The sequence below is a fragment of the Mustela putorius genome, unplaced genomic scaffold, assembly GCF_011764305.1.
Source record: "Mustela putorius furo isolate JIRA1106 unplaced genomic scaffold, ASM1176430v1.1 tig00000480_pilon_pilon_pilon, whole genome shotgun sequence".
In the NCBI taxonomy this organism is placed as follows: domain Eukaryota; kingdom Metazoa; phylum Chordata; class Mammalia; order Carnivora; family Mustelidae; genus Mustela; species Mustela putorius.
Genome location: NW_025421397.1, coordinates 5,414,649 through 5,441,725, shown reverse-complemented (window position 1 = coordinate 5,441,725; position 27,077 = coordinate 5,414,649). Strand labels below are relative to the sequence as shown.

General features: G+C 36.0%; 1 protein-coding gene across 1 annotated transcript in view; it reads right to left on the bottom strand.

Moving 5' to 3' along the window:
- Positions 1–24,923, bottom strand: part of KLHL1 (kelch like family member 1) — a 393,181-nt gene extending 368,258 nt beyond the window's left edge. Inside the window, exon 1 of the mRNA XM_045080638.1 lies at positions 23,657–24,923. Within this exon, the coding sequence (XP_044936573.1) occupies positions 23,657–24,156 (500 nt within the window). The 5' untranslated portion in view covers positions 24,157–24,923. The remainder of the gene's footprint in view (positions 1–23,656) is intronic.
- Positions 24,924–27,077: the final 2,154 nt, after the last annotated feature.

Here is a 27,077-nt window from a genome sequence, read left to right as displayed (position 1 = left end):
AAATAAATAAAATATTAAAAAAAAATTTTGTATGTTTCATTGTGGATGACTTGCACATCTTTAATTGGATGTATTCCTAAGTGCTTGATGATTTTTGATGCCATTGTAAATTACACTATTTTTAAATTTCAGTTTCAGATTGCTCCTGGTACACAGAAATTCAACTGCTTTAAATTAATTTTGTTCAACCATTATTTGCTCATTTGTTAAGTGTTTAACTATTTTGAAAGATCATTGTCTCTTTTAATATTATTCTTAGGGATGTTGGATGTCTATATTCCTTTAATTCAATGTCTATATTCTTTTAAAATTTATAATATTATAAATATTATAAATATTCTTCATTTTCCAAAAATATTATAAAGTAAATATCATTTAAAAACTAGGTAAAAATCCTGAAGAATTTTACCTACAATCCTTTAAAATTCACATCAGAGGCAACAAAAAAGTAAGGGAGGTTTAGAACAACAAATATATCCCTGTTTGCTCAGGGATATCTCAGAGTTAAAACTGAAAGTTCCACATCCTGGGGAACACTTCACTTCTGGGTAACTGGCACAGTTGGTATATTCATTTTCTATTGCCATATAACACATCACCACAAATTACCAGTTTAAAACTATACACATTTATTACCTCCTGGTTTTCTTAGGTCAAGATGGAGGACTCACAAGGTTGCAATCAAAGTGTAATCTGGTCTGATTTTTCATGTGGAGGCTCGAGTGGCTAAGAATCTGCTTCCAAGCTTATTCTGCTGATTAATCAAATTCTGTTCCTTGCTGCTTAGTGTCTATCAGCAGATCCATGACATGTGGATCTCTCCATAGGTCCCTCATAACATGGCATCAGACTTCCTCTAAGCCAGCAAGGAAAGAGAATCTATACTGTATATGCTGCAGTGTAGTTGTATCTATATCTCTATCTATCTCTATCATCTATGTCTATATTTCTATCTATCTATATCTACAACTATCTATATCTATATCTATCATCCTATTTCCTTTGCAATATAATGTAAGCTAATCATGGGAGTTGAATACCAAGATTTTTGCCATAGTCTGTTTGTTAGAAGCTGGTTACATTGCACTCAAGCAAAGGGATTATACAGGATGTGGACTTGACAGCCATTTCCTAAGGTCTATTTGTGACAATCCACCCTCTGACCCCCAATGATGCATGCTCCTTCTACATGCAAAATGCATTTACTTCTCTCTCAAGAGCCTCCACCTGTTACAGTGTCAACTCAAAGGCTCCAAATCCCATCATTTAAATCAGATGAGAATCCTGTATGTTGTTCACTTAGTACAGCTACTACTCCAGTATTCTTCTTCATTTGTAGATCTGTGAAAGTAGAGACAAAGTATCTACCCTAAACAGTCCCTATATATGACAGTAGAACAAACACAGGATAACAGCTATACACATACCTGCTCAAAAAGGGAGGAAATGGGAGTACTGAGGAGCACTGCTTCATGGCACTGCTATAATCTATCTCCTGAATCCTGGCTGCTTGATGTTATTACATTCTGTCTTGCCTTGAACTTTGTGACCAGAACTATTTCTTGACATCTTAGCTATGCTCATATTCTTATGCTAATTGTGGATGCTATCCTTAAGCACGTGGGTGATAGTGGCTTTGTTATTGAGGTATAGTGCACACGTCCTCTATCACAGTACCTCCAAAGACCAAATGAAATGGACTGGTACTGAAGGCTTAGATCATTTAAATAATGCAGACTCTTACCTTCAGGTAGATAATGGAATAGGGAGGAAAAAAAAATCTAAGTATTTCTAGGCATTATAAGTTTTCAAAAAATATTCTTTGAAGGAGCAGCAATGTCTTTTTTTTTTTTTTCAACTTTTTCTCTTAGGGTCCTGAAAAATCTGCCCCATTGTAAAAAAAGAAAAAAAAATTCATAAAAACGTTGGGCATAGGAAGTGTTTGTGTGGAGGTGTTACTTAATTAATTAGATTTTAAAATAATTTTTTATTTCCAAATTTAAGTTTGTATTTGACATCGGTCAGCTTTGACAGAGTATTTTATGATTCTATTTTCTTGTGGTATTTTGAACCAATTATATCATACTCAAACAGCTTTTCCACAAATGGATTGATTCAGACTTGAGGGGGGTGTTAAATGGTGGAGTATGAAGGCAAAGATATAAAAGCTATGTGACAATTAGAACTGCAGTTCATACTATGGATTGTTATATATATTTTATCAAGATATTTTAACCAACTAAGGTTAGTTAATATGCTTGAATAATTAAATAATAAGAATTTCTATAATAACATTTTTGAGGATAATATGCATATCTGATTGTGGAATTACACATTTTACTAAAACATGGTAAAAGGCTATGTTTAATTTTACCAATCATGGGAACTAATTTTGTTTTAAATTACCAGTAGTTCTTTCTAATATGAGAAAATTGGATTCTTTAACCAGGATATTATGTAGAAATGAGCCCTCTTATATGAGGCAGAGAGGTCATCTTAAAGATTCTAGAAATTTGTCTAAAATTTATGTTAAAGAAATACAATGCAATCCTCTAAAATTTTTTGATATAAGACAATATGGACTCACTTATTGCTGACTGGATTGAATTTGGGAAAACAGGTCTGCTTGGAATAATGGCAAAAGTTCACCTGGTAACATTATTAGACTCATGTAGACTAAAATAGAAAATTCACATTGTCAGAAAGCTGTTGGGTAGATTGTGTTTAAAAAGGTTTAGAATTAAGCTGTGAGACACCACATTTCAGTTATCCATCTAAAGCAGAAGGAGCCATTTTACTGTGAGTGTACTTTGATTTCTTTGGGAGAAAACTGGAGACTGCCATTTTTACATGGTAACTTGAATGTCTTCCTTAGCTACTTAAGTGAGTTTAGGACATCCTTTTGATCTCCATCATTCCTTCCTCTGCGAAACTCTTTTCTAAATGCCTATCTGGTTTTCTTCTCATACCACCCCAATATACAAAATAATTATTCCTGTTTCTCAACTCACTTAAATGCTGAGCTAGCCAAGAGAACTGATCACAAGAGAAGTGGGAAAGGAGTTGAATAAATCTCATGTCCTATACCTAGTTTCCAATGCTACCAAAACTAGTCTTTCCTTTCTGCATATACCTAGACTCTGAGATAGTGTTGATGTATGCAATCTTAAGAGTGATCAAAAGCCTAATTACTGTTCCAAATAATAAGTATTGTTTCAGTCATTGATCTCTTCAACATAGTATCAGTTATAGGATCTAAGTGAAATCTGGAATAGTCCTGAGATGTTGGGACTCTTTATGAGAGAGCTTATTGCTATACTTTCAAAATAAAAATTTTGCAATGATTGGCAGAAGTTTCAAGAGGAAGGTTAAAGATGTTTAAGACACAGGAAAGGGAAAGTCTTGCTCTACTTATATTCTCAGAATCACCAAGAACTGATGAAATAATTGTGGGACTTAGTGAAAAATGCAAGTGCAGGAAAACATTCAACATTATTAGGAGTTTCAAGAAAGAGAGAGTAGAACATTAAACCAAATTTAGGACCCTCCTAAGCATGGGCCCTGAGACACTGGCAGATTGCATGTCCATGAAATTTGTGCTGTCTCAAATATGGCTAGGTTGTTTTTTTGTTTTTTTTTTTTTGGTTTTTTTTTAAGATTTTATTTATTTATTTGACAGAGAGAAATCACAAGTAGATGGAGAGGCAGGCAGAGAGAGAGAGAGAGGGAAGCAGGCTCCCTGCTGAGCAGAGAGCCCGATGTGGGACTCGATCCCAGGACCCTGAGATCATGACCTAAGCTGAAGGCAGCGGCTTAACCCACTGAGCCAACCAGGCGACCCTGGCTAGGTTTTTCTTGAGACATTGTACCAATTTGTAATTTTCTTTCTATGTCATTTCTCTTTTCTTTTTGTTGCCAGCGGTAGTATCCCTTAAAAATACATTACTATTTTGTGATTATTTTAGGATAGGCTCGAAGGTGAGTAATTACAACATGGCTTGCTATCTCTTATTATAAGTTAAGGATGAGGGAAATCTTCTAATCAAAAGACAGTAGCAAGATTGGGAGGGAACAGTAATCAATTAAATGCTCCTGGAAGGATGGGAAGAGTTTGATCTAAATTCCATAGGTCACAAAAGACCAATAGGGATTTGGAACTGGATTAGATCCTGTTTCACATGCTGTGTAAAATGGGTCCCTATTCCCATGCCATGTAAATTATCGGGGGGAAAATTTTCTTTTGTAATCGTCAAATTAGAATTTTAATGGCATTCTCGAGAATATGATTCAATTCTAGTATAATTTACATACACTACTAGGCTTTTGAGAATTTTCAAACAATATCCTAAGGAGAAAACTCAAAGTGACTTTTCAGAACAACTCCATTTGAGTAACTGACCAGGGTTTGTACTTAACAGGAAAAGCTCTCCAATTGTTAAAGTTCTGAAACATATTTTCTGTGGTAAAATAGACTTAAAAACAAAACAAAACAAAACAAACAAACAAAAATAGAAGCAAACCTCAAAGCAGGGGCAAAGTTCTTTGCTCTGTGTATTATAACTTGACCACGCATTCTAGGTTGGAGAGGGATATGATTAGGGAATTATCAATATACAGTCTCTTTTGAAGGAAGTAGAATAAAAAGGGGAATCAGTTGTCGGATTATCTAGTCTGAGTGAGGACAAAACTTAATTTGAAATATTAAGGCAACAATTAGCTAAATGAGAATGCTCTAGTTGTAATTACTAGCTTCAGGGAAAAATGATATTCTGAGGAATTTACCTAGAGTTTGAATTAAAGCGTGCTGTTGCTATAAAGACTTTGAAATGTTGTCTTGATACTGTATTTTAGAAATCCGAGAAACTTTCAGAGAATTACTTTAAAGAGTGCCCAGTGTTTGACTCTTGTTTGCCTTGTTTTCAGATTTCTTTTTATTTCTTTATTTTCCTTATAGTACCCCACGGACCACTGTGGAGACGTTGTCAGGTTAGTATGTAATACTGGTTGAAAGGTTACATGCTTTATTTAGCAAGTTCTATATAAAAATGCTCTAGCAAATTTCACATGGCAATAATAAAGCCTATAAAAGCTCTGGTCTGACGGGGGAAAGTGACATAATGCCAACATTTTCAATCTAGCTTCATTAACTCTGGGTATATGGACCATACTCCCAACATTGCCAGCTCAACCGTTATGGGGCAATGTGTTGGTCTCCACGTGCTCTCAGATACTCTGCCATAATTCACTCAACAAATCTGCATGTGAGGTGGTAAGGCAGAGTTGGAACCTCATGTAATTCAACAAGACACAGGCCTAAGATTAGCAGGCTAATTTTTCCTTTGAATCAAGACTCCATAAGTTTGCTTTGCATGATTTGAATGTGTGCTTTTTAAAATACAAAATTTCATTAGAATTATAGGTAGTACTCTTTTAACACTACATTATACATTATACTTATATGTAATTTATGGGCACCTGGGTGGCTCAGTCTTAAGCAACTGCCTTAGGCTCAGGTCATAATCCTAGGATCCTGGGATTGAGTCCCGCATCAGGCTCGCTGCTCAACAGGAGTCCTGCTTCTCCCTCTCCCACTCCCCCTGCTTTTGTTCCCTCTCTCCCTGTGTCTCACTCTGTCAAATAAATAAATAACATCTTAAAAAAAAGAAATTATTGAATTTTATGAGGTAGACAGGCTTAATTCTCTCTCAATATTGGAAAAAAAATTAAGTAAAATTTGAGATTAAAAAAATTGGGGAGAGTAACATTGTGAAAATGTAGACATAGGTTGCTCCTGACTTCACTCCCCCTCACAAGACTGACTAGCAACTATCCAGATAAGACATTATTGTAAAAATTCCAGAATCTGGGATTGAAGCCATAGACCCTTCCTGGGCCACAGACAATTTGCAAAGGACCTCACTAGTTTCACTTTGACCACATCTCTCCTGTCCCAGTCCAGCATAGCACCTCAACAAGAAGCCACCCCAGGGTTTCTCCTGGGAAAAGTGAGGCTCATGTGGACACCCAGGTCTCAGTGCTCAGGGATCATGAGGGGAAATCTGTGTGAGCTCAATCACTTGGGAATCAGATAGAGAGATAGAAGAGGATGGGGCTTATAGCAAAGAGTGCTCAGATCTTGGTGGACTGAGCTCCTGCTTAACAGCAGCACCCAAACAAAAATCCTATCCAGTGGTTCTGCCCATCTGCAGAGCTAAGCTGGTGATTCCATCTGGCCAGGGAGCTCAGTTGGCCATTCTGACTGTTTAAGTTCCCAGCCAACAGCCTATACTGTCCATGAAGTCCATTCTATGTCCCCACTGGACAGGGAAGCACTTTAAAAGCTCAACCTAACTACTAAATATACTATTTAGTATTACTAAATATAGCAAGAGTAGGAAAACAAATCTGCAGCCCCACCCAACTGCTAAGCATGGCCTCTAGTCCCTCTCCACCAGGAAGCCTGGTCATAGAATCCAGCCAGTCATAGAATCCATCCTACAGACCTGTCTGCTCTGGCTAGGATCCAAGGCAGCAGCCCTCCTGGATGTTTAGCATATCTCCTGGTTCTGCATAGCCAGGGAGCCTGAACAGTAAAGTTGGGCAGCCTGTGAAGCCCACACTGTGGCCCTGGGGTGTACACAGCCAGTGGCACTATCTGGTCAAGGAGTACAGCCTGATGTCCCACCTAACCAGGAGCAATTATGGAGTCCCGCCTGGAGCCCTGTGCACCACAGAGTCTCACTAGTAGCACTGCCCTGCCAGAGAACACAGTATGTGAGCCCACCTGCCCAGAGATGATCACAGAATCCAGCTAGTGACCCCACCTGACCACAGAGCATATCAGGAGTCCTGCCCAACCAGGGAGATTACCCAGAAGCCCCACTCAAATATAAGCCTAACCAGCAGGCTAACCCAGTCATGGAGCTCAGTCAGTGACCACTACCCCCTCACTCACCGCCCCCCCACTACAAACCTCAGAAGGTGGGCAGAGGCCTCACCCAATTAAGAAACTTTATAGTAAGCCCTGCCTGCCTGTGGGCAATATCTGCCTATCTATCTAATATCTCAAGCTGAGCAGACTGGTGAAGGCTTTCCTTCAAAAGTGAACCTGAAAATTGCGTAAGAGGAGATCACTTACTCAAACGCAGATGCCAACACAAGGATACAAGGATCACAAAAAATCAGGTGAACACAACTCCACCAAGGAAACTAATAAAGTTCCAATAACTTGTCCTAAAGAAGTGGAGATCTGTGAACTGACAAATAATTCAGATTAATCCTTTTAAAGGAGATTAGTAAACTAGAAGAACGCATAGACAACTAAGTGAAATTGGGAAAACAATGCCTGAGTAAAATGAGAAATTCAACAAAGGTTTAGAAACCATCAAAAAATTAAAGAAAAGGGAACACTCCCAAACTCATTTTACAAGGCCATCATTTCCTTGAGAGTGTAGTGAAAATTGAATATAAAGAATAAGAAGAAAATATTTCACAGCAATTCATTAGTATATTAGGATATTTTGACACCCTTATTTATCTGGTGTATTATACATAGTTTTAACTGCTCAATCATCTCTCACATTGTTTTTAAGGGACCATGTATTGTCCATGTGAATAAATGACCAATAGATGGCAACATTACTCTTTCTGAACACCTCCAATAGGCATTTACCAAAATTTGGCGCTCATTATATGCATCATGCCCAAAGTTTTATAAATGAACTTTTTTGCAACCTTTCCTTAGCTTATTAATTACAAAATAGCAATAAAGTTCAGTGTAACACATCAAGAACATAGAAAACCATCTGATAATCTTTAGGTAAGAAATGTAAAAATGTATTGTTTGACTCAACTATACTATTCTCTGATCTTACAAAGGAATTTACACATATAAATATGCATGTGGTGATTTTTTGGTTTTAATTTTAACTATACTGTAGTCATATTTCACGCATTATTTTTACACACATATCTCAAATTGCTTTATGCATTGAACACTAGCATTATCTAAGATGTTTTACATTTGATTATATTTTTCCTACCTCTACAGATTTACAGGATATATTTTATATCATATGTTTTATATGATTCTTTACATGACGAATATAAAGTGATTTTTTTTGTAATTCTATTGATGAATAAGCATGGAGCATGGCTGTTCCTTAATGTCTAGTGTTTTTATTTCTGAAAGATATGTTCTCAAAATTTGTGTTCCTGAATTTAAAGCCTTTTATATTCTTTTATACTATTAGCTATTGTCCCATTGCTCTCTCCACACCCCTACACTATAGTAAATTATTCCTACCAGCAATGAAATATTTCCTAATTATCTCTAACCCTATATATTATAACTACATAAATTTAAGCCATTTACTTAATGGAAATGTGAGTATCATGATATAATTTCTGTTTTAGTTATGTTTGCTATTTAAGAGAAATTAACCTTTTCCATCATAAAACTTTCATAATTATTTTAAGGAATCCTACATTTGTAATTTCAAGTGTGTCATCCTTTCTTCCAATTTTTAACTACCACAGTTTTTCTCTCTCTGAAGAACGTAAAGTCAAAAACAATTGCCAATTTACTTTTATATCTCCAGTTAAATTTACTACAAATTTAAATAAAATATAATACTTTTTATTTTATTTATTTTTAATATAATATTTTTTAAAAGGAAAGTTATACTTAACCTCATAGTATAATTGTGATCAATAAGAAATAAGAAGGGAGTTTCCTGAGATAATGGCAATACTGATTTTTGAGAATTGAATATACTATTTTGATGTCCATGTAGACAGTGATGATATTGCATTGGCTCACATTGATATGCTTATCGTTGACTCGCTCCTGGAACAATGCAATTCTTCAACGTAGAGTACAACTGGATAAAGCTGAATGAAATATAAAGCTACTCATAAACTAATTTTTTCTAAAAAAATTAATGTAGGAATCAACTTTATTAATATGTAAAACTCAACATGAGAGATTACAGGCATGTGTGTGAACATGGAAAAACTATTTTGAAGTAGAGCTAAGGATACATACTTTTAAGTACCCTGAGGCTCAGGCTTTTGACACTAATTTCTTGCTTCCAATAGCCTTCCTTTCAAGTATAATAGTATGTTGGCTATTTTAGAAGTATTGTATTGTTTGGGGAAGTTACTTATCACCTCAAATGAGTAAATTTAAAGAGCATTTTAGAAGGTATTCTGTGAGTTTTGTAATTACATATGACCATTTATAAGTTTTATTTGGTGAAACTCTGAAGATGAAGGTGTAGCTGTTTAAGCTGTAAGTGATTTTCCATTTCTTGGCTTTCCAAAATGCATCTTATTCCTAGCATTGTGTAAAAGAGGTCACTTTACAGATTATTTCAACTCTTTATATTCTTTTTTTAAAGATTAATCTATTTTAGAGAGGGAAAGCAAGCACAAGCAGAGTGGCAGAGGGAGAGGGAAAGAGATTTCCAAGCAGTTAAATGCAGAGCTAGACAAGGGCTTGATCTCAAGTTCCTGAGATCACCATCTGACCTGAAACCCAGAGTCATTCGCTTACTAACTACACCACCCAGGCACTCCCAACATTTTACATTCTGTGGTCACATTCCAATTCAGGGCCAGCTTCATGTATGTGGACGTGCATAGTCATACAGAGATGTATGTTCAGAAAGGCCCTTGGTTTTACGCCTTATCATCTTGGTCTTTAAATTCCTAGTAATTTTTCAAAATTGATAATTGTTTAATTATTAATAATTAATATTTTCATTTTGCTTTGGGCCCCACAGATGACACAATCTGTCCTGGGACTGTTCATAATGACAGCACCCAACCCCACTCTCTTACCCATGGAAAAAATCTCTCAAATGCTTGATGAGACAGGTAACCTGTCATAACTTCTCTCAAAGTACCTAAAGAATAGACTCACATCCACCAATATTTCATCATGGGTATATATGGAACAATATCCAATTAATCTCACTAATGCTCCTAACCCTTACCATCCTTGACCATTGCATCCTTGACCTAACCCTTACTCATTCTGTTCTTTCATAGTCTTATACACATAAAGATGTGAATTTTGCCTAAGCTAATTTTTTGAGATTTTCAGCCTGAAACTTGCACTACTCCTTTCAAAAGTGCTTTTTATATGCTTTACTTCCCTTGCAACTCTCTAATTTGTAGGCTATTCATCGTCCTCACATTTATGGCACCTGGAGGTAGAGTCTGGAAATGTGTAGCATTTTATTTGCGCACCCATGGGCCTTTCGTCCTCAAGCAACAAAGTCCTTCCTCTTTTGAAGACTCAAATGACTTGTTTGAATTAATATACCTCATATTTCTGGTTTTGTGTCTTCTAATCACTAAAAACATTGAAGCCCCTCAAATCCAACTATATTCCTGAGTATATCCAATCATCTATAGAAGACTTCTCAAACAATGCAGCCCCTTCTGCCAGTTCCTTGAATTCCACACCTTTAACTCATTCTCACAGCCACACAGTCAAATAGCTGTCACTATCCAGGTCTATTCTTCATGTGAAATCTTAAGTCTCTACCTATTCCCTAACAACATTTTCCTAAATTTTAATTTCTTCATATTGTTTTTTACCCCAATACAACTACTGCACAAGGACTGAAGCAAAAATCAAAGTATATACATCAACACCTTAACTGAACTCCGATTCCTCTCTTCCCTCCAGACTCTTACATGGTCCACTTTGTGGCACAACAAGAAAGTCCATTCTTTTTCTAGTCCAGAATTGTAGATATTCTTCTCTCTCTCTCTCTCTCACACACACACACAATGAAACCTCAACGAATTGGCAATTGTGGCATTTTATTTTCTAAATGCTTTCTTTCCTTTTGTCCTCTTTCTTAGTAGTGATTCCTCACCAGGACTGTTGTTTGATCCTTTGAACGGGACTCTCCACTTCCATCTTTCCCCATCTTTTCTCTAGACCATTTCACATACTGTAACAGGGAAATTTTCTGAAGTTTGAATCTCATCAGCTGGATTCATCCACAGTCACCATACACAAAATCCAAAGTTTTTAACATGATGTTGAAAGCCCCTTGTTGTCTGACTATGATCTGTCGCCCCAGTCAGATCCCTTAATGTTTTACGTTAAGTGAATAGTGAATAGCCATGCTTATTCACTTGCTAGTTGTCCTTCTAATTAGCAATTGCACATGTTGATGCTGGTCTGAATTTTATTAAGAGCTTTTTGAAACTCTCCTTTTCTGTATTTTAAAAAGTCCTTTTAATATATATTTAGTATAGCACAAGTTAAATCTCTAAATTACTCATCTGTTTATGTTTATTACTAGTTTTTTTTTTTTTAACTCTGAAAAAAAGAGAGTTTTCTATGCTTCTTCATATCTCAGAAAGCTGGCGTATTGTCTGGAAATGAATAACTGATTTAAAATGTTTTTTGTTAAGTGAAGGAACATTTAGTGTTTTCCTTGGGGTACATCTGGCTTAGAATATACCTTGAGTGTTCAAAATAGAGCTTACTTCATATCTTAAGTCGTTAAAGTGCAGCCTAATTCATGCTGCTATACTAGGAGTCAAGCTGAATCAACTATAGGTAAAGATTCACTATTTTCTTTTATGGTGGCAAGGCTAGAGGACTTTACATATGATGTATTTCTTGCCCTTTCCTGTCATATTCTAATGGCAAAATAAGATAAAAGCAATTTAAGTGGCCATGGTGACATTTTCCTAAACAGGCAGAGTTGACTCTGAAACTAAGGTTTTCTAATGCCAAATCCAGTCTTCTTTCTATTGTAGTATGCAACTGTGGAGGCTGATATATTTGATGGCAAACAATATTAACTTATAGTAACACATGTATGCAAAATTATCAATATTTATAGACCATGCATATTTTCAGTTGTGATATTATAAAAACAAAAGATTTTTCTGGAGTCTATTGAAGAAGAAATATTAAAATATTTACCATACTTAGAAAAAATTTTGTATGAGGCAAAGACAGAACCTAAGACTGAGAACAGATAAAAGGCATCTTTAACTAGTCAAGATTTCAAACAGGTGTATCAATCTGGGGAAAGAAAAAAAATTCCATTCAGAAAATATTTTTAAATTGTGTCTTTGAAAGGCTCTAATACAAATTTAATTTTACAATTGAAAAAGTATTTGGTAAGAATTCTATTTAAAAGTCACCATCTATTGTTAGGGAGAATAATTACATGTAAAAATTTTATATCTATTAGGACAACAAAAGGAGTGAAAAAGAAGCCCCTTTTTTCTCTGTGGAAAAATAGTTTATGGTACTTTCAAGTCATCTGGTTAAAAACAAAGAGGAGTCAGAAAAGAGGACATAGCTTATTCTTTTCTGTATCAAGGTAAAGCTCATGGGCAGTATTATGGCTCCTCAAGTTCTGTCAAAGGAGATGCTTCTGTTGCCTCAAGAAAAAGTCCCTTGGTGGTCATATGGCAAGACCTTCTGAACTTTCTTTGCAGAAATACTTACTCTAAAACTATTTAGCCTTCTTTTCTTTCTCATCTGCTGCCATGAGGAAGGCAGCAAAAAATTCAGTGTGAATATTTTATTATTAATTTCTGCAAGGTGTTAGTGGATAACTTCTTAGGCCATATATCAAACTCAAGAGGTATTTGACTCCAATAAATGATTCAAAGCAAGTTAGAATCAAATTTCTATTCAAAGTATGAATTATCAATAAATGAATAAGTTTATCTTGCTTATAATAGATAAATTTAAGGACAAAATACACCACACAGTGAGCTTTTTGGCTCATAATATTTTCTCATTTAACCATGGTGTTTGAGGATTGGTTGTTTATTTTTTTAATAGCATAATGTATTTCATAATAAGGCTATTACCAGAATTATTTATATATTCCCCATTAATCTACTTATGTGATGTTATCTTGATACCACATTGTCTTAATTATTGTAGTTTCATACAAGTCTGGAAACCAGGAAGTGTTAGTCTTCAAATTTGTTCATTCTTCTCAAAGTTGTTTTGTTTATTCTATAGCCTTTAAATTTTCAGAGGATTTTAGAATAAGTCCCTCACTTTGAACCAAAATAATGCAGAGATTTTCTCAGAGGATGTGTATAATCTATAGATGAACTGGGAAAGAATTGATATCTAAAATAATAGTAACTTTTTCAAATCCATGAATATAGTATATCTGTCCATTATTTAGGTCTTTGAGTTCTATCAGAGTAGTTTTATTGTTTCTAGTGTATGAGTCTTTCAGAAGCTTTTGGTCGTATTTATTATTAAGTATTTCAGACTTTATTGATGTTAATATGAAATTTATTATTTTTATATTTTAAGTTTCCATTCTTCTTTGATATTGTATAGAAATATCATTGATTTTTGTATGCTCATTCTATATCCTGCTTCCTTAAAAAAAAACATTATCTGCTTTGTAGATTCCATAAATTTTTTCTTTTTTTTTTAAAGATTTTATTTATTTATTTGATAGAGCGAGATCACAAGTAGGCAGAGAGGCAGGCAGAGAGGGAGAGGAGGAAGCAGGCTCCTTGTTGAGCAGAGAGCCTGATGTGGGGCTCGATCCCAGGACCCTGAGACCATGACTTAAAATGAAGGCAGTGGGTTAACCCACTGAGCCACACAGGTGCCCCATTTCTTATATTCTTTGTTCCAGGTTATATTTTATCTATTATGAATATATTCATGTCAGCTTCCTTTTGATTAGTTTTAGCATGCTATATCTTTTCTACTCTTTTCCTTTTAACAAATATCTGTGTTTATTTTAAAAGTGTATTTCTTGCTAGCAGAATAAACTTAGATATGGCTTTTTATACAACCTGATAATCTCTGCCTTTTAAGTAGGGATGCATAGAGCGATTCCTTTTAATGTAATTACTGATACAGTTAGGTTGAACACTATAATCATGCTGTATAATTGTGCTGTGTGTTTTCTATTGGTCCCATCTTTGTTCTCATTTCCTCTTTTTATTGGATTAATTAAATAATTTTTATGAGAACACTTTATTTTCTTTGTTGGATTATTAGCTGCTTATCATTGTTTTGTTATTTTGGTTGTTGCTTTGGGATTTATAATATACTTCTGAGACCACCTTCAAATGATATACCATTTCACACCAGTATAATAATCTTGTAGTACTGTACTTTCATTATAGTAGTTTTATTTGTTTGTTTCACCATCATATATCTTTCAAATGTTCCAGATTTAAATAATTAAAAAATAATCTTAATCTTAGTTCTTTACCCATGTAGTTATAACTTCTGGTGGTTTCCATTCCTTGCACCAGCTAGTGCCCTGTCTTTCTGCAGTCTGTGCTCTGTCATTAATTTATACATATATATATATATATTTATTTATTTATTTATTTATCTCAGGCATTATACTTTGTTTTGGTCTAACAGTTTGACACTGATCTCTTCCTGTCTATCATGACCCTATTTAACTACATGAATATACAGAATATGGTTTAACTGCATTAAATACCTTTTCTGCTACAGTTTTGAGTCAGTTTTGATTGATTTTGCTCCTCATTATGGTCCACGGTTTCCTACTTTTTTGTTGACTAGTTATCTTCAGTTGGATGTCAGACATTGCAAAATTTACCTTGTTTTGTGTGAAATGCTTCTGAATACTTGAATTATTCTTCAACTTTGTTCCAAGGTTCAGTTGACATTATTTGAAAACAGTTTGATAATTTTGGATCTTGCTGTTAAGATTTGTTAAGTGAAACCATGACACTGTTTATTCTAGGGCTAGTCATTTCCTATTACTAGTGTAATAATCCTCCAAATACTTTATCTAATTCCATGAATCATGCCATTCTGATTGTTAGGAACAGGTGTTATTCCCTCTAATTCTGGTATAGTTCTTTCCCAAGACTTGGGTTTTTTCATAAATACATATCTGTCATTATTCTACTGAATACTGATCTGCGGAATACTCAATGGGAGCCTCCACAGATTTTGGAGTTTTCTTGTCTTGTGAGATCTCCCTGCCTTGGGCTCTTTGGACACAGCTCCATCTCTTCAATTCAGAGTAGTTATCCCATTTTTCCTGGTTTCTCCTGGCCTATATCAGTAACTGGAATCTCTTTCAGGGCAGTGAGCTGGAACAATTACAGGGTCATTTCAGTTGCTTTTCACATCTCAAGAATCACTCTCTTTCAGTACCTGATATCCAGCATCTTGAAAAATGTTTTGTATATCTTCTTCCTTCCTTCCCCCCCTTTTTTACCCTTTCTTTCTTCATTTGTCTTCTTTCTTTTCCTTCCTTCTTTCATTCTTTGTTGCTGTTTCAGGTAAGAGGGTAGGTCCAGTCCATGTTATTCTGTCTCAGCCAGAGGCAAGTGTTACAGCTCTTTCATGATAACTTTAATAAAATGATTAGAATATTTTTTGGTCTAGGATTTTTTTTGGTCTTAATTGCTTTTCCACAGTCTGTAAATTATATACAGATGATAGGGACATATTTCCCAGCTAATAACAGTTTACTGATCTATCCAAAACCAGAATCATAAACTAATTATAATACAAAAATGTTATGCCTTTTAAGAAAAAAAAATACACAAATAAGTGTTTAATACAAAAATAAGTGTGTATTTAATCCACTGAGCCACCTAGGCGCCCCATAAGTGTGTATTTAAAAATAAACAAATAACTGCTTAAATCATCAGGGGATCACCAAGTGCCAAATATCTAGGTATTAATTTGTACAAACTTTTCTACTAAAATTACATATGAGTATATCAAATGTAAGATAACTGAAAAAGTGGGGATTGTTTTGAAATTTTATTACAAATGACATAAACAACTCCAAATTTATTTTCAAAATAGTAGAGTTGATGGTTGAATCTCAGAGTTAGAAATTCAGGATGTTTGGTATTCATAAATTTAATAATAATAGATTTTAAAAATATTTTTCCTTCCAAAAGCTATTTTTCCATTTTCTCTGGAGCTCTGGTACCTTCAAATATTAACCTAAAGACACATCTTAGATATTTTAGTAATATTAGAATCTACTAAAGAAACAAAACAAATTGTATACTTTATTGTTGATACAAAGAGGTTTATGGCATTCATCTCTTGAAAAACTATGAAATTGTTGAATTCTTCCTTTCCCAATTCTCTGATATCATAATTTAAGGTGTTCCACCAAAATTCAGTCAAGAAAGAAAGTGTTGATTTACATGAGCAAATACCAATGAATACCACTAAGGAAAAAGGTGCCTGGATAACCTACCAGGACACAGTGTCACAAACAATTATGATAAGTTCTCAAACTGGAAGATTTCCTATGAGAATCAGCTATCTAAATTAGACTAAGGCCACCAAACTAATGGGAAAGGCCAGATTTAGAGATAACATCAACTGATTCTACTTTATTATTATTGGAAACTTTCAGATCATTTTCAAAAAGCAACATTTCTGTGACATGATCTTCGTCAAAATGATCTACCTCGTAGGCTTTGCGTTCAAAACAGATTTTTCTTGGGATCCTAAATTATAGCACACATGCTCTCTGGTCATGAAAAACTATGTTAAGCTTTCATAAGCATCAATCTGTTTTCAAATTCTGGCCAGAAAAGTCAGCAAAGTACTCAGCCTCAAACTCATATACAGCAACAGCTTTTTGTTGTTATTTTCCTATTCTTGACTTACAAAATCTTCAGATCTTTTTAATTCTGCTCAGATTTCATGTGTCTGTATCAGAAATTTTCTTCAAAGTTTAGGTAATAATACTTTAAATGTGGAAAGGTAATTAATTATTATTTGGTCCAAACTAGTATGTAAATTCTAGAGCATTTGTTTTACAACTACTACAAAAATATCTGCAGTTATTTTAGATGGTAAAATAAAATCAGTAGAGTCTTGTTACTTAGAGACTCTGTTTAAAATGCTGCACATTTCATGTCCAGAAACTTGAAACTCTAAAATATACTTCAGATCTCAGTTTTTGGTAAATTTCATAAGAGTTCCTGGTCAAAAACAATGAAATTTGACTTAGAAACACCATCATCTAATTAGTTATCAGAAGCATGTTATCCCCCAAATACACAAATTATCTTTTGAGCCTTAGAAAAAAATAACCCACATAACAAATATCTGATCAATATTATATTCCATATAAACCACATGCTCATTTGACTGGACAGGGATTATTTTTAGATTTTTAAAAAATCTTGTTATTTTTAGATTATTTAAACTTGTACCTTAAAGAGGTTAATAATGTAGTTTACAAAGCAGTCAGTAGAAATTCACTAATGAAAAGAAGAAAATCATTCTTCAATTAGCATGGATTTTTTGTTTGTTATTATTAAAAGTTGCATTTGTCTCATTCTGCACTTACATTCACATCTTTCTCTTAGATGGCTCTGGACTTTGGGGTACGTATAAATCCAAGCAAATGGTCTCATTTCTTTCTCCCTTATGATCTCCTTAGTTTTCTGAAGCAAACTAGCTTATAGGGGAGGGCACCTGGAAATTGCGGGCTTCTTTAGAAAATAGTTCATAATACTAATAAAGCCATCCTAAAATAAGTAAAAGACACTCTCGCCAAATAAGGTATCATCTGTTGCTAGTTCCAGTTTAAAAAGTAGTAGACTCTATAATATTCAGCCTGAGATGAATAAGCCAAGAAGATATAAAATTGAGTAAAATCATTCAATACTCTTGTCCACTAAAAACTGGGTTGATAGGGAAAATATGAACATGATTTTATTTTAGTGTTCCACAGAAGCATAGAGATAGTCTCTAACCATTTTTAAATTTTCTTTTCCTTTTTGACTGAGGCAAAGCTGATTCCTTTTCATTCCCAACAAATACATGGCTCAGTTTCTCACCAGTGCCCATGACATTTTAATGATTTATGTATGCTTTCTTCTGGTGACAACTTTCTTTATCAGTTTTTTGATTTTCAGAAGCAGATTTTCTTTTTTCTTTCTTTCTTTTTTTTTTATAGATTTATTTATTTATTTGAGAGAGAGAGAGCACACACATACATGACTAGGGAGGGAGGCAGAGAGAATCTTAAAGCAGACTCCCCACTGAGCATGGAGTCTCACATGGACCTCAATCACAGGAAGCATGAGATCATGGCCCAAGCTAAAATCAAGAGTTAGACGCTTTACTGACTGAGCCACCCGGGCACCCCAGAAGCAGATTTTCTGTCATAAAGCTCTCTTTCAGATTCCAAAATTAAATTAGTTTTCCCTAAGTTATTTCCTCATAGTATTTAATTGTAAAGTAAAATACATGGAATGATCCATACTTCAGGAAAAAATTCAGTGTCTTCTAACAGGCTAAAAAAGTCCACTTTCAGTCTTATCAGACATTGTCCATCACTATTATTTTAAGAAGTCTATTTAAATATTCAAACACAGCCTCATTACAACTAGGAGAATAAGAAAACTGCTTCAGCATAACCTTAGCTATAGCCTCTTTTCTTCTGCTCTGTTTGTTTGTTTAAGCAGAGGGAAAGAAGAATTGGCAAAGTCTCCTTGAACATGATGTCTGGATTTAGATAGGAAGGATCAAAAGTGCAGCTGTACTGCGTAGAAGTACAGGGTCTTAGGATGAAGCCCTGCATCAGGCTCTCTGCTCAGCAGGGAGCCTGCTTCCCCTTCTCTCTCTCTGCCTGCCTCCCTGCCTACTTGTGATCTCTGTCAAATAAATAAATAAAATCTTAAAAAAAAAAAAAGAAGCCTGTGATTCTGGAAAAATTAATTACCTGTCTATATCTCAGTCTTCTCATCTATGCAATCATTATACCTAAGGGATATATAATTGTGCCAGAATAAGAGGACAGTTCTGAATACTAAGTTGTACAGTATAAATATTCAACATGCTATTTGGCAAATAGGAAGTTCTTATTCAATGTCACTCATTATGATTTTGACAAATATTTACTTACTTAACAGTATTTATTGAGTAACTAATTGCTCTGTTATAGGGACAAAATGATGAGGAAAATAGATATACTCTGTCCCCTGGGCAATTTTTGCTAGAGACAAACAATAAAAACAACATAGATATTAATATATGGTTACAAGGAGAAATTGAAGAAAAAGTAGAGAGCATTTACTCTAAGACCTTAAAATAAGCAGATGTAATAAATTTAAAAATTTTTAAATTAATTTGTCTTGGGGATTAATGAATGCCTCTTTGAGAAAGGTACAAAGCTCTTACTTAAGACATCTAAATGATAGATAAGAATGAACTCAGAAAAGGGTGCATTGAGGGAAGGAGACTATACAAGGGTACAAAATAAGTTTGTAAGGCCCAAAGCTAGAGGAAAATGTTAAGGGAGGACACTGAGTCTGGAAGACAGAGGGTGTTGGGGAGGCTGGTGAGTGAAAGACCTAGATAATAGACAAAGGACAAATCAACCAGAACCTACCTGTGCACAATACGGATTGTGGTCAGACTGGGGTGGAAATGCTTTTTTTTTTTTTCTTTTTTAAGGAAAAATAGAAAAGGAGATCCAGAGATGTGGTAAACTATTTCATATTTTTATTCTATAATTTTCATTCACTCCACTATGGAGACTGGATTAGAGGTGGCCAAATTAATGAGGGAAAATGATGCAGATAGCAGTGATAGAAGTTCAGTTGAAAGGGGACATATCATAGAATTATGTACAGATAATGGAGAGATGGAGGGATACTGGACAGAAAGAGGAGGGAACTTTTTTTTTTTTTAAGATTTATTTTACTTACTTAAGAGACTGACAGAGTGGGGAGGGGCAGACAGAGATGGAGAGAGAGAAAATCCCCACAGACTCCCTGCTGATCCTGGAGCCCAACACGGGGCTCAATCCCAGGATCCTGAGATCATGACCTGAGCGAAAATCAAGCATTAGACGCTTAATCCACTGGACCAACCAGGCACTCCGAGGAGGGAAATTTTTTAAATGAAAGTATCAAGGTTTGATGGAATATTGAAAATGATGGGGAAAAGGATGTTAACAAATATGATCCTGGATTTTTGGCTTGCACAACCTAATGCATGGAGAGCTATTCTCTGAGATAAAGAAGGAAACTGAGCATGAGAGAGGAGGAGATTATGAGCTCAGTTTTGTACATGTTGTATTTATATTGTGTCTGCAATATCCACACAGTATATTGTGTCAAGCAGAGAGGTAGGTGTGTGAGACCAGAGGTTGAGGGAGGGGAGGGCAGGAGGGGCGGTCCAGATTTTGAGATGCAAATTTAGAAATACAGTTTATGGACAGCAACTGAAACCTTGGAATGTGATGACTGCATTGTGTGAAAACTAAGAAAACTAACCAGAAAAATGAACAGTTGAACATGGCATCTCCTCTTCCACCTACCTTACTACAAACTGCAAGAATATATAAATATTTCTCTCTGGTTCTTAGTTCATTACCTATAGAATTTTGGATTAAAATTATCCACACCACAAATGCATGATAATCTGAATAGCTAGGAAATTACACACTTTCCAACAAAAGTTCAGAACTAAGTAGAGAAAATAAATGACTTAATAACATGGGTCAGGAGCCTATTACTATACGTTAGAATTCTTAACAGTATAATGGTCAAGGTATTAGAATACTGAGATCTGTTTACGTATGCCTAGTAGGGTGGGATAAGATAAAGACTGGGTTTAGACAGTCAATTAGTTTACCAGTGTCTTCTTGCTATCTTTATGCTTAAACTCCATTAGAGTTTGACCTTTCCAGAATTTCTAAGATTATGGGTAATTTTTCCCTGAGCATCCTCCAGCAGCTTTTGAACAATAAGTAAAACCAACCAAGCCACTTATACTTGCCTAAAACAATATTCCTAACTAGCATGGGACCAGATGAATAAAAAGAAGATCAGAAAATGAAGAGAAAAGGGGCCAACTCTTATTTTAGACAAGAAGATTAATTTTGCATATAAGTCAGAACTCATAAAACAAAATGCTAAATATCAAATGTGACATCACAGTAGGGTGATATAATAATGACCCATGTAATTAAAATTATCATGCAGGGTTTATGTAATTTATGCACACATTGATCATTATAAACACTATGTAGATTCCCTGCATGTGATGTGATAGACACAAAAGTAAATCCACACTACTGACTATTATACATGATATTCTTCATTCAGTACTTAACTTTGAAAATGCTTTCTCTTCTGAAAGGTCAACCTTATTCTTACCACATATTAAAATTTATACATATATAATCATAATATATATGTAATATCTATATATAGTGACTATCAAGTTTAGTAGCATGGTTTTGATCCATCATGAGCATAGAACCAATGCTTTATGAAGGTTTAGGAACTCATGAAATCCACATTATCAGTGCTGATTTGTCCATTGAGAACGTTAAATTTATCTAAAGGATTTAAGTCTTAATAAGAATTTTAAAATTAAATAAGACCTGATTTTCAGTATTTTATATGTAAGAACTCATCGGACACCCTCATTCAAACAGTAAAGATGGTTTTGGTGATACTTTCTTATTTTCAGAATTCTTTTTACTTATGACTCTTTGTAAATTAAATCACTGGTATACATTCAAAAGTGAGGGTCAGAAGTTACATTTGATGGGTGTTTTGTCCCTAATTGAGCTATTATTAGTTATTAGTTTTATTTTTTTATTTATTGTAATTTAGCAAAGCAATATTGCATTAGCATTTTCAAATTCTTCAACTCACATGAAAATCTTCAGAAATTACTCATGACAAATATATCTCATTTACTTAAATGTATTTGCTATAAAACAAATTTTTAAAAATTATCAAACATTAATATTTCAGATTACATATTGTAAGCTGATTTGAAGACTTCACAAAATTGAAAAAAAATGATTTTTATGAACTGTTTGAGTCACAAAAATTTTAGTTTCAATACAGTAATTAGTATATATTTAACTTAAACTTACTTCTTTTAAATGTATAAGCTGAATTGCTAAGTGCTTATTTCTGAAAACTGGAAAAAAAGAGGTTTTATATTTTCTACATTAAAAGAGGTAAAGGTCAACATATTTTATTGAAATAAGATCTAAAACTATAATATATAATGAATACATAAATAAAATTACTTTATGGTATTAATGGTACCTAAAGTTGTAACCATTTTGGTAAAATATCTTAATTGAATAATAGATAAACTTTTATTTAGGTCTGCTGTACATGGAAAAAAACTTCATCATACTTGAAAATTTTAAGCTAAACTTCTCCTTCTTTAATAGTTACATTAGGGGCGCCTGGGTCGCTCAGTGGGTTAAAGCCTCTGCCTTTGGCTCAGGTCATGATCCCAGGGTCCTGGGATCGAGTCCCACATCGGGCTCTCTGCTCACCAGGGAGCCTGCTTCCCTTCCTCTCTCTCTATCTGCCTGCCTCTCTGCCTACTTGTGACCTCTGTCTGTCAAATAAATAAATAAAAATCTAAAAAAAATAGTTTTACATTATTTGAAATGTCTTCGTATATTAGATTATGTTCAAGGCTCCTTAAATTCAAATTCAAATCCATATAATCCACATAATTGAATATTTTAAGGACAATTTTTTATGTCTTTCACTTCACATTTGTCAACATAATTAAAGAGCACCTGTAGTATTATTTTGCTCTCTGCATTCCTTTTGTGACTTAATGAACTTTATAAGAAGCTGATTCAACCAACCAGAAGTTTAAAAAGTTGTTTCTGCTTCTAATTTGTTATTGAGAGGTAACCGAATTCTATTAACATATCCATTATCATTTTCCTCTGGTTCCTATGTTTCTTCAGTAATGTATTCTGATATCATACGAATTTAAATGCAAATCTTTTCATATCCTCACTATCTGCCAAAAGTAGTAATGATCTAGTGCAGAATAATGAGTCAATTCTCTAAAAATGTAAAACTCAGAAGTTTTATGTGTCTGAAGGTTTTCTGTAAGTCTTGAAAGTAGAACTCTACTCAAAGAATGTAACGGTAGAAATACACAAAATACAAATGTTCACCTGGTTCCTAAAGATACACAATCCCACATTTAGCCAACATGCAGAGGGGCTCAGCAACAGTTTAATTCTGAGACTTCAAACAAGGCAAAAGTGAACATGAAATAGGATAAAAAAGGGAAGTTAGGAGAGAGAATAACGACACTCTATATCAGGGAAGAAAAAAAGAGAAACTATTGCTGTCCAGTGGCCTCATTTGTCCAATTCCTCAGTCCTGGAATATAGATTCAAGACACAGGGATTCTGAATAACACACTAAGTCAGTTTCTAGGCCCATTCAGGAGATCCTTCTGGATGGTGTTGAAAGCAAGTTTCCACCTTGCATCAGATAACTGGAAGACCGATGTGATATAATGACAAAAGATGACAGAAGAATACCCTCATCTCAGACGTATGAGAAGCTCTCCACTTAGAGATTTACCCAAATGGATATATATTCAATTTGTGATTACAACTCTGAAAACTTGCAAAAAGAAAAAAAAATAGATGGATAAGCCAGTAAAAATGAATTAGCAAACTTCTAGTGAGATTACAACTTGGGTAATAAAAAAACAAGCTGTCTTCTCTCAATCAGAATTTTCAAACTGAAAAATTTTAAGCTTAGTAACTACCAAAGCACACCGCGGGGGGCGGGGGGGGGGCGAGTGGAAATTGGGAGATGCTAGATGCCCCATGGGGACTGACTGTACCTGTGTCCACATCCTTCACCTGTTGCCTGGCTTGAGTTGGCCGGCTCCACTTTGAGCTCTTGCAGGACCAGCCCTTTATCGTGTGGTCCAGGAAAGTCCATGCCTGGCACCTCCTCCTCCTCTAGAGACTCCACGTAGAAGAGAGTCCTGGCTGGCTGTTGGGTGCCTTGCCCGGGCGCCCCTTGCTGCAGCCTTGTGGCCACTGGCAGCAAGGTGCCATTCAATGGGTTAAAGGAAGAGGAGGAAGAGGACGGGGAGGACGACGAAGAAGAGGAGGAAGAGGAAGGCTTCTTCCAGAAAGTGCTCACGCTGCTCTTCTCTTGGCTTTTGAGCAGGCGGCTCTGGCTGGGTCCCCAGTGCTCGAAGCTGCCGCTGCCGTCCTGTTGCAAGCAACCGCCCCCCGCCGGGCCGCCGGGGGCCGGCGACGGGTGGCTGAAGAGTTTCCAGCGGAGTCGCAGGATGTGCTTCACATCGAAGTCTTTCCGCCCAGAGCCTGACATGCTTGACGCAAGAAGGCAGAGAGATCTCGCCGGGCGCGGTAGTAGACGGGCCAGCTGGTGGGGGAGGCCAGCAGAGCCAGGGGTCGGGAAGGAGGAGGAGGAGGAGGACTGCTCCCTCTGCACCCCCGGAGCACACGCTGCGAGGCGGGATGCGCGCCTTGCTAGGCAACCACCAGAGCGCGGACCGCACAGCCGCGCGGCTCAGCGGCGGTCAGGTCCGGAAGGACCCGCGCGTGGGGAGCCCACCGGCCGTGAACAGAGGCAGGAGCCGAACGCAGAGGGCAGAGATTCCTCGATCCGCGCGCGGGTGCCCCGTGGTTACGGCAGGGAGGGACGACCCGGGTGATGGAGGTGCGCGAAGATAGGAGGTCTGCGCGCTCCGAAGCCCGGGAGGCGGCGGCAGCTGGATACACCTCCCTGGGATGCACCGGTGACACAGCCTCTGTCGGGAAGGGTCGGCTCTCCTGTCCTTGCAGCTCAGAGTTCAGTGCCTGGAGAGCGCAGAGAGAGAAAGAGCCCCAAGTCGCGAAGAAGCGCACCCCTTAGTCTTCTCCCGTGCACCTGCGCCCCTGTCCCTGGCCTCTCCGAGGATGCTCTGAGAGCTTGTCTTGTTTCTTTGAGAAAGTCAGATGCCTTCTGCAAGGCGAGAAGGGGTGGTTTTATATAGTCAGTTTATAAAAGAGAAGAACAGATATTCCAGAAAATATAGGGAGGCAGAAGGAAAAGCCCGCCCGTGAAGCTGTCAAGGTCCTCACAGTACAATTTTCTCTCTGCCTCAGCGCCTCCTCCTCCCCTGCAAGTGACGCAGATGTGCACTGGGGCCTATACGGAGAGATGGAGGGAGGGAGGGAAGGCTTCAATCTTCTTTATGCAAGTGAGTCTGCCGCTCTTATTGTCCCCTTGCTAGGTCCTGTCACCTTTTTTCATCCCCTTTCCTCACTACATTACAGTATAGCAATAAAAGTAAAGCAAACAGGCATTATGTTTTAGCATTAGTAAACACCAAACATGAATCATGGCAGCGTAAACTTAATAGGCTGCCATCGGTTTGCAGGTTGCAGGTTAATGGCTTGAATTATTTAATAAACCGCATCCTTTAACCTTTCGCCTTAGTTTCCCTGTAGTGAGACACAGAAGAAACAGTGATGCTGGCGTCAAAGTGTGATAATGCCACCATTCTGACACTTACATTGTGATTCTGCCATTAATACACTCGGGCAGTGCTTCACCCTGGGGGCCAGAGGCATACAGTAGAAATTGGAAGATGGGCATCTGAGCACAGGGGATGACTTTTGCAAAATCAGTGCATTTGGTGTGTAGCCTTAGAATGAAAGTTGTTGTCGGTGTAAACCAAGCAGTGGAATAAAATGATAAAAGAGAATTTTAAGGTATAACCTTCCAGTGCATAAATCATGATACTGAATGCATAGAAGAGTTTAGGCAATGAACAAATGTATCCAACGGCTACGACTGTCCTGCAAAAATCTCCTGTTTGAAGAGAGGAAGATGTGTTTGCTTTATACCTATATTTAGAATGATGAGGATTGTGATGGCCTTCTAACTATGACGACTCAGAAATTTTCATCTTTTCCATTAATGAGCCACTAAAATAGAACCCAGTCACCTTTGCTGAAAGAAAAAGGGGGTCGGAGAAGCAGCAAGGTCCCCAAGTCCACCAGGAATGTGGTTCTTGTCCATTCATGAAATTCACAGCTTCAGCATATATGTGTTCATAACAAATCAAATATTAAAGGGCAGTTCTATTACTGTTCTGTTACCCTGTAGTTGAGTAATAAACTTAAATAGAAACCAAAGCTAAATATGAGATTCTTCTTAGACAAAGTTGGACATTTAATAAAACAAGAAATTAAGCACATGCCCCCCCCCCACTTTCAAGGGAAGAAAAATCACTGTTGTGCATTTTAAATATTGATTTATGCCACAACAGCTGGGCTGCAATCCCCAGTGCCTTGATTTTTCTTTCAGTATTCAGTGTTTAAAAAAAAAAGAAAGAAGGAAGGAAGGAAAGAAAAAGAAAAAAACCCTTTAAAGCAAACAATGGTGACAGATCATTTTTATCCAAGAACTGAGTCAAGTATTTCCCTCAGGGAAGGAAACAGTGTATGAAATTACACATCACAAACAGGACAGAGAAAACTTTCTGTGAGGGCTAATGTAGGAATTTCAGATGCACATAATTAAATGATTTCTATAGAAATTGGTGCTTCACAATTTTCTAACTTGATATAATTTTAAATTTAATTAATATAACAAAATAACAGAAATAATATACATTTGTTATATGTATATATTCTTTTTTAAAAAGATTTTATTTATTTATTTGACAGAGATCACAAGTAGGCAGAGAGGCAGGCAGAGAGAGAGGGGGAAGCAGGCTCCCTGCTGAGAAGAGAGCCTGATGCAGGGCTCTATTGCAGGACCCTAAGATCATGACCGAGCCCCTGAGATCATGACCTGAGCTGAAGGCAGAGGCTTAACCCACTGAGCCACTCAGGCTCCCCTGTATATATTCTCCATTAATTAATATTTGTAACCATTCAAAAACTGTAATATAAAATTCATTTTTTTGGTATTCTGAAATTCCATTTTGTATTACCCTTTTACTCTGCAATACTATAGAGCTTAAAAGTTATCTATTTAAAGGTCAGTAATTTATATGATCCAAAAGAGATCATAATATCATAATTTTGAGTTTTGTTATAAAGGAAACTGAATTAAAATATTAAAGCATATTTAGCAAATGATGACTAATATAGTTTGTCAGGTAGTGATATTTAGTACTTTTTCTTAGTCTTTGGTAGTCTTATAGTACTATTTTGTGATCTGAAAACACTGTTGCAAGCTATTATTTAAAATACCACTTTTCTATATTTATCAATCTGTATACAATAATCACTTTT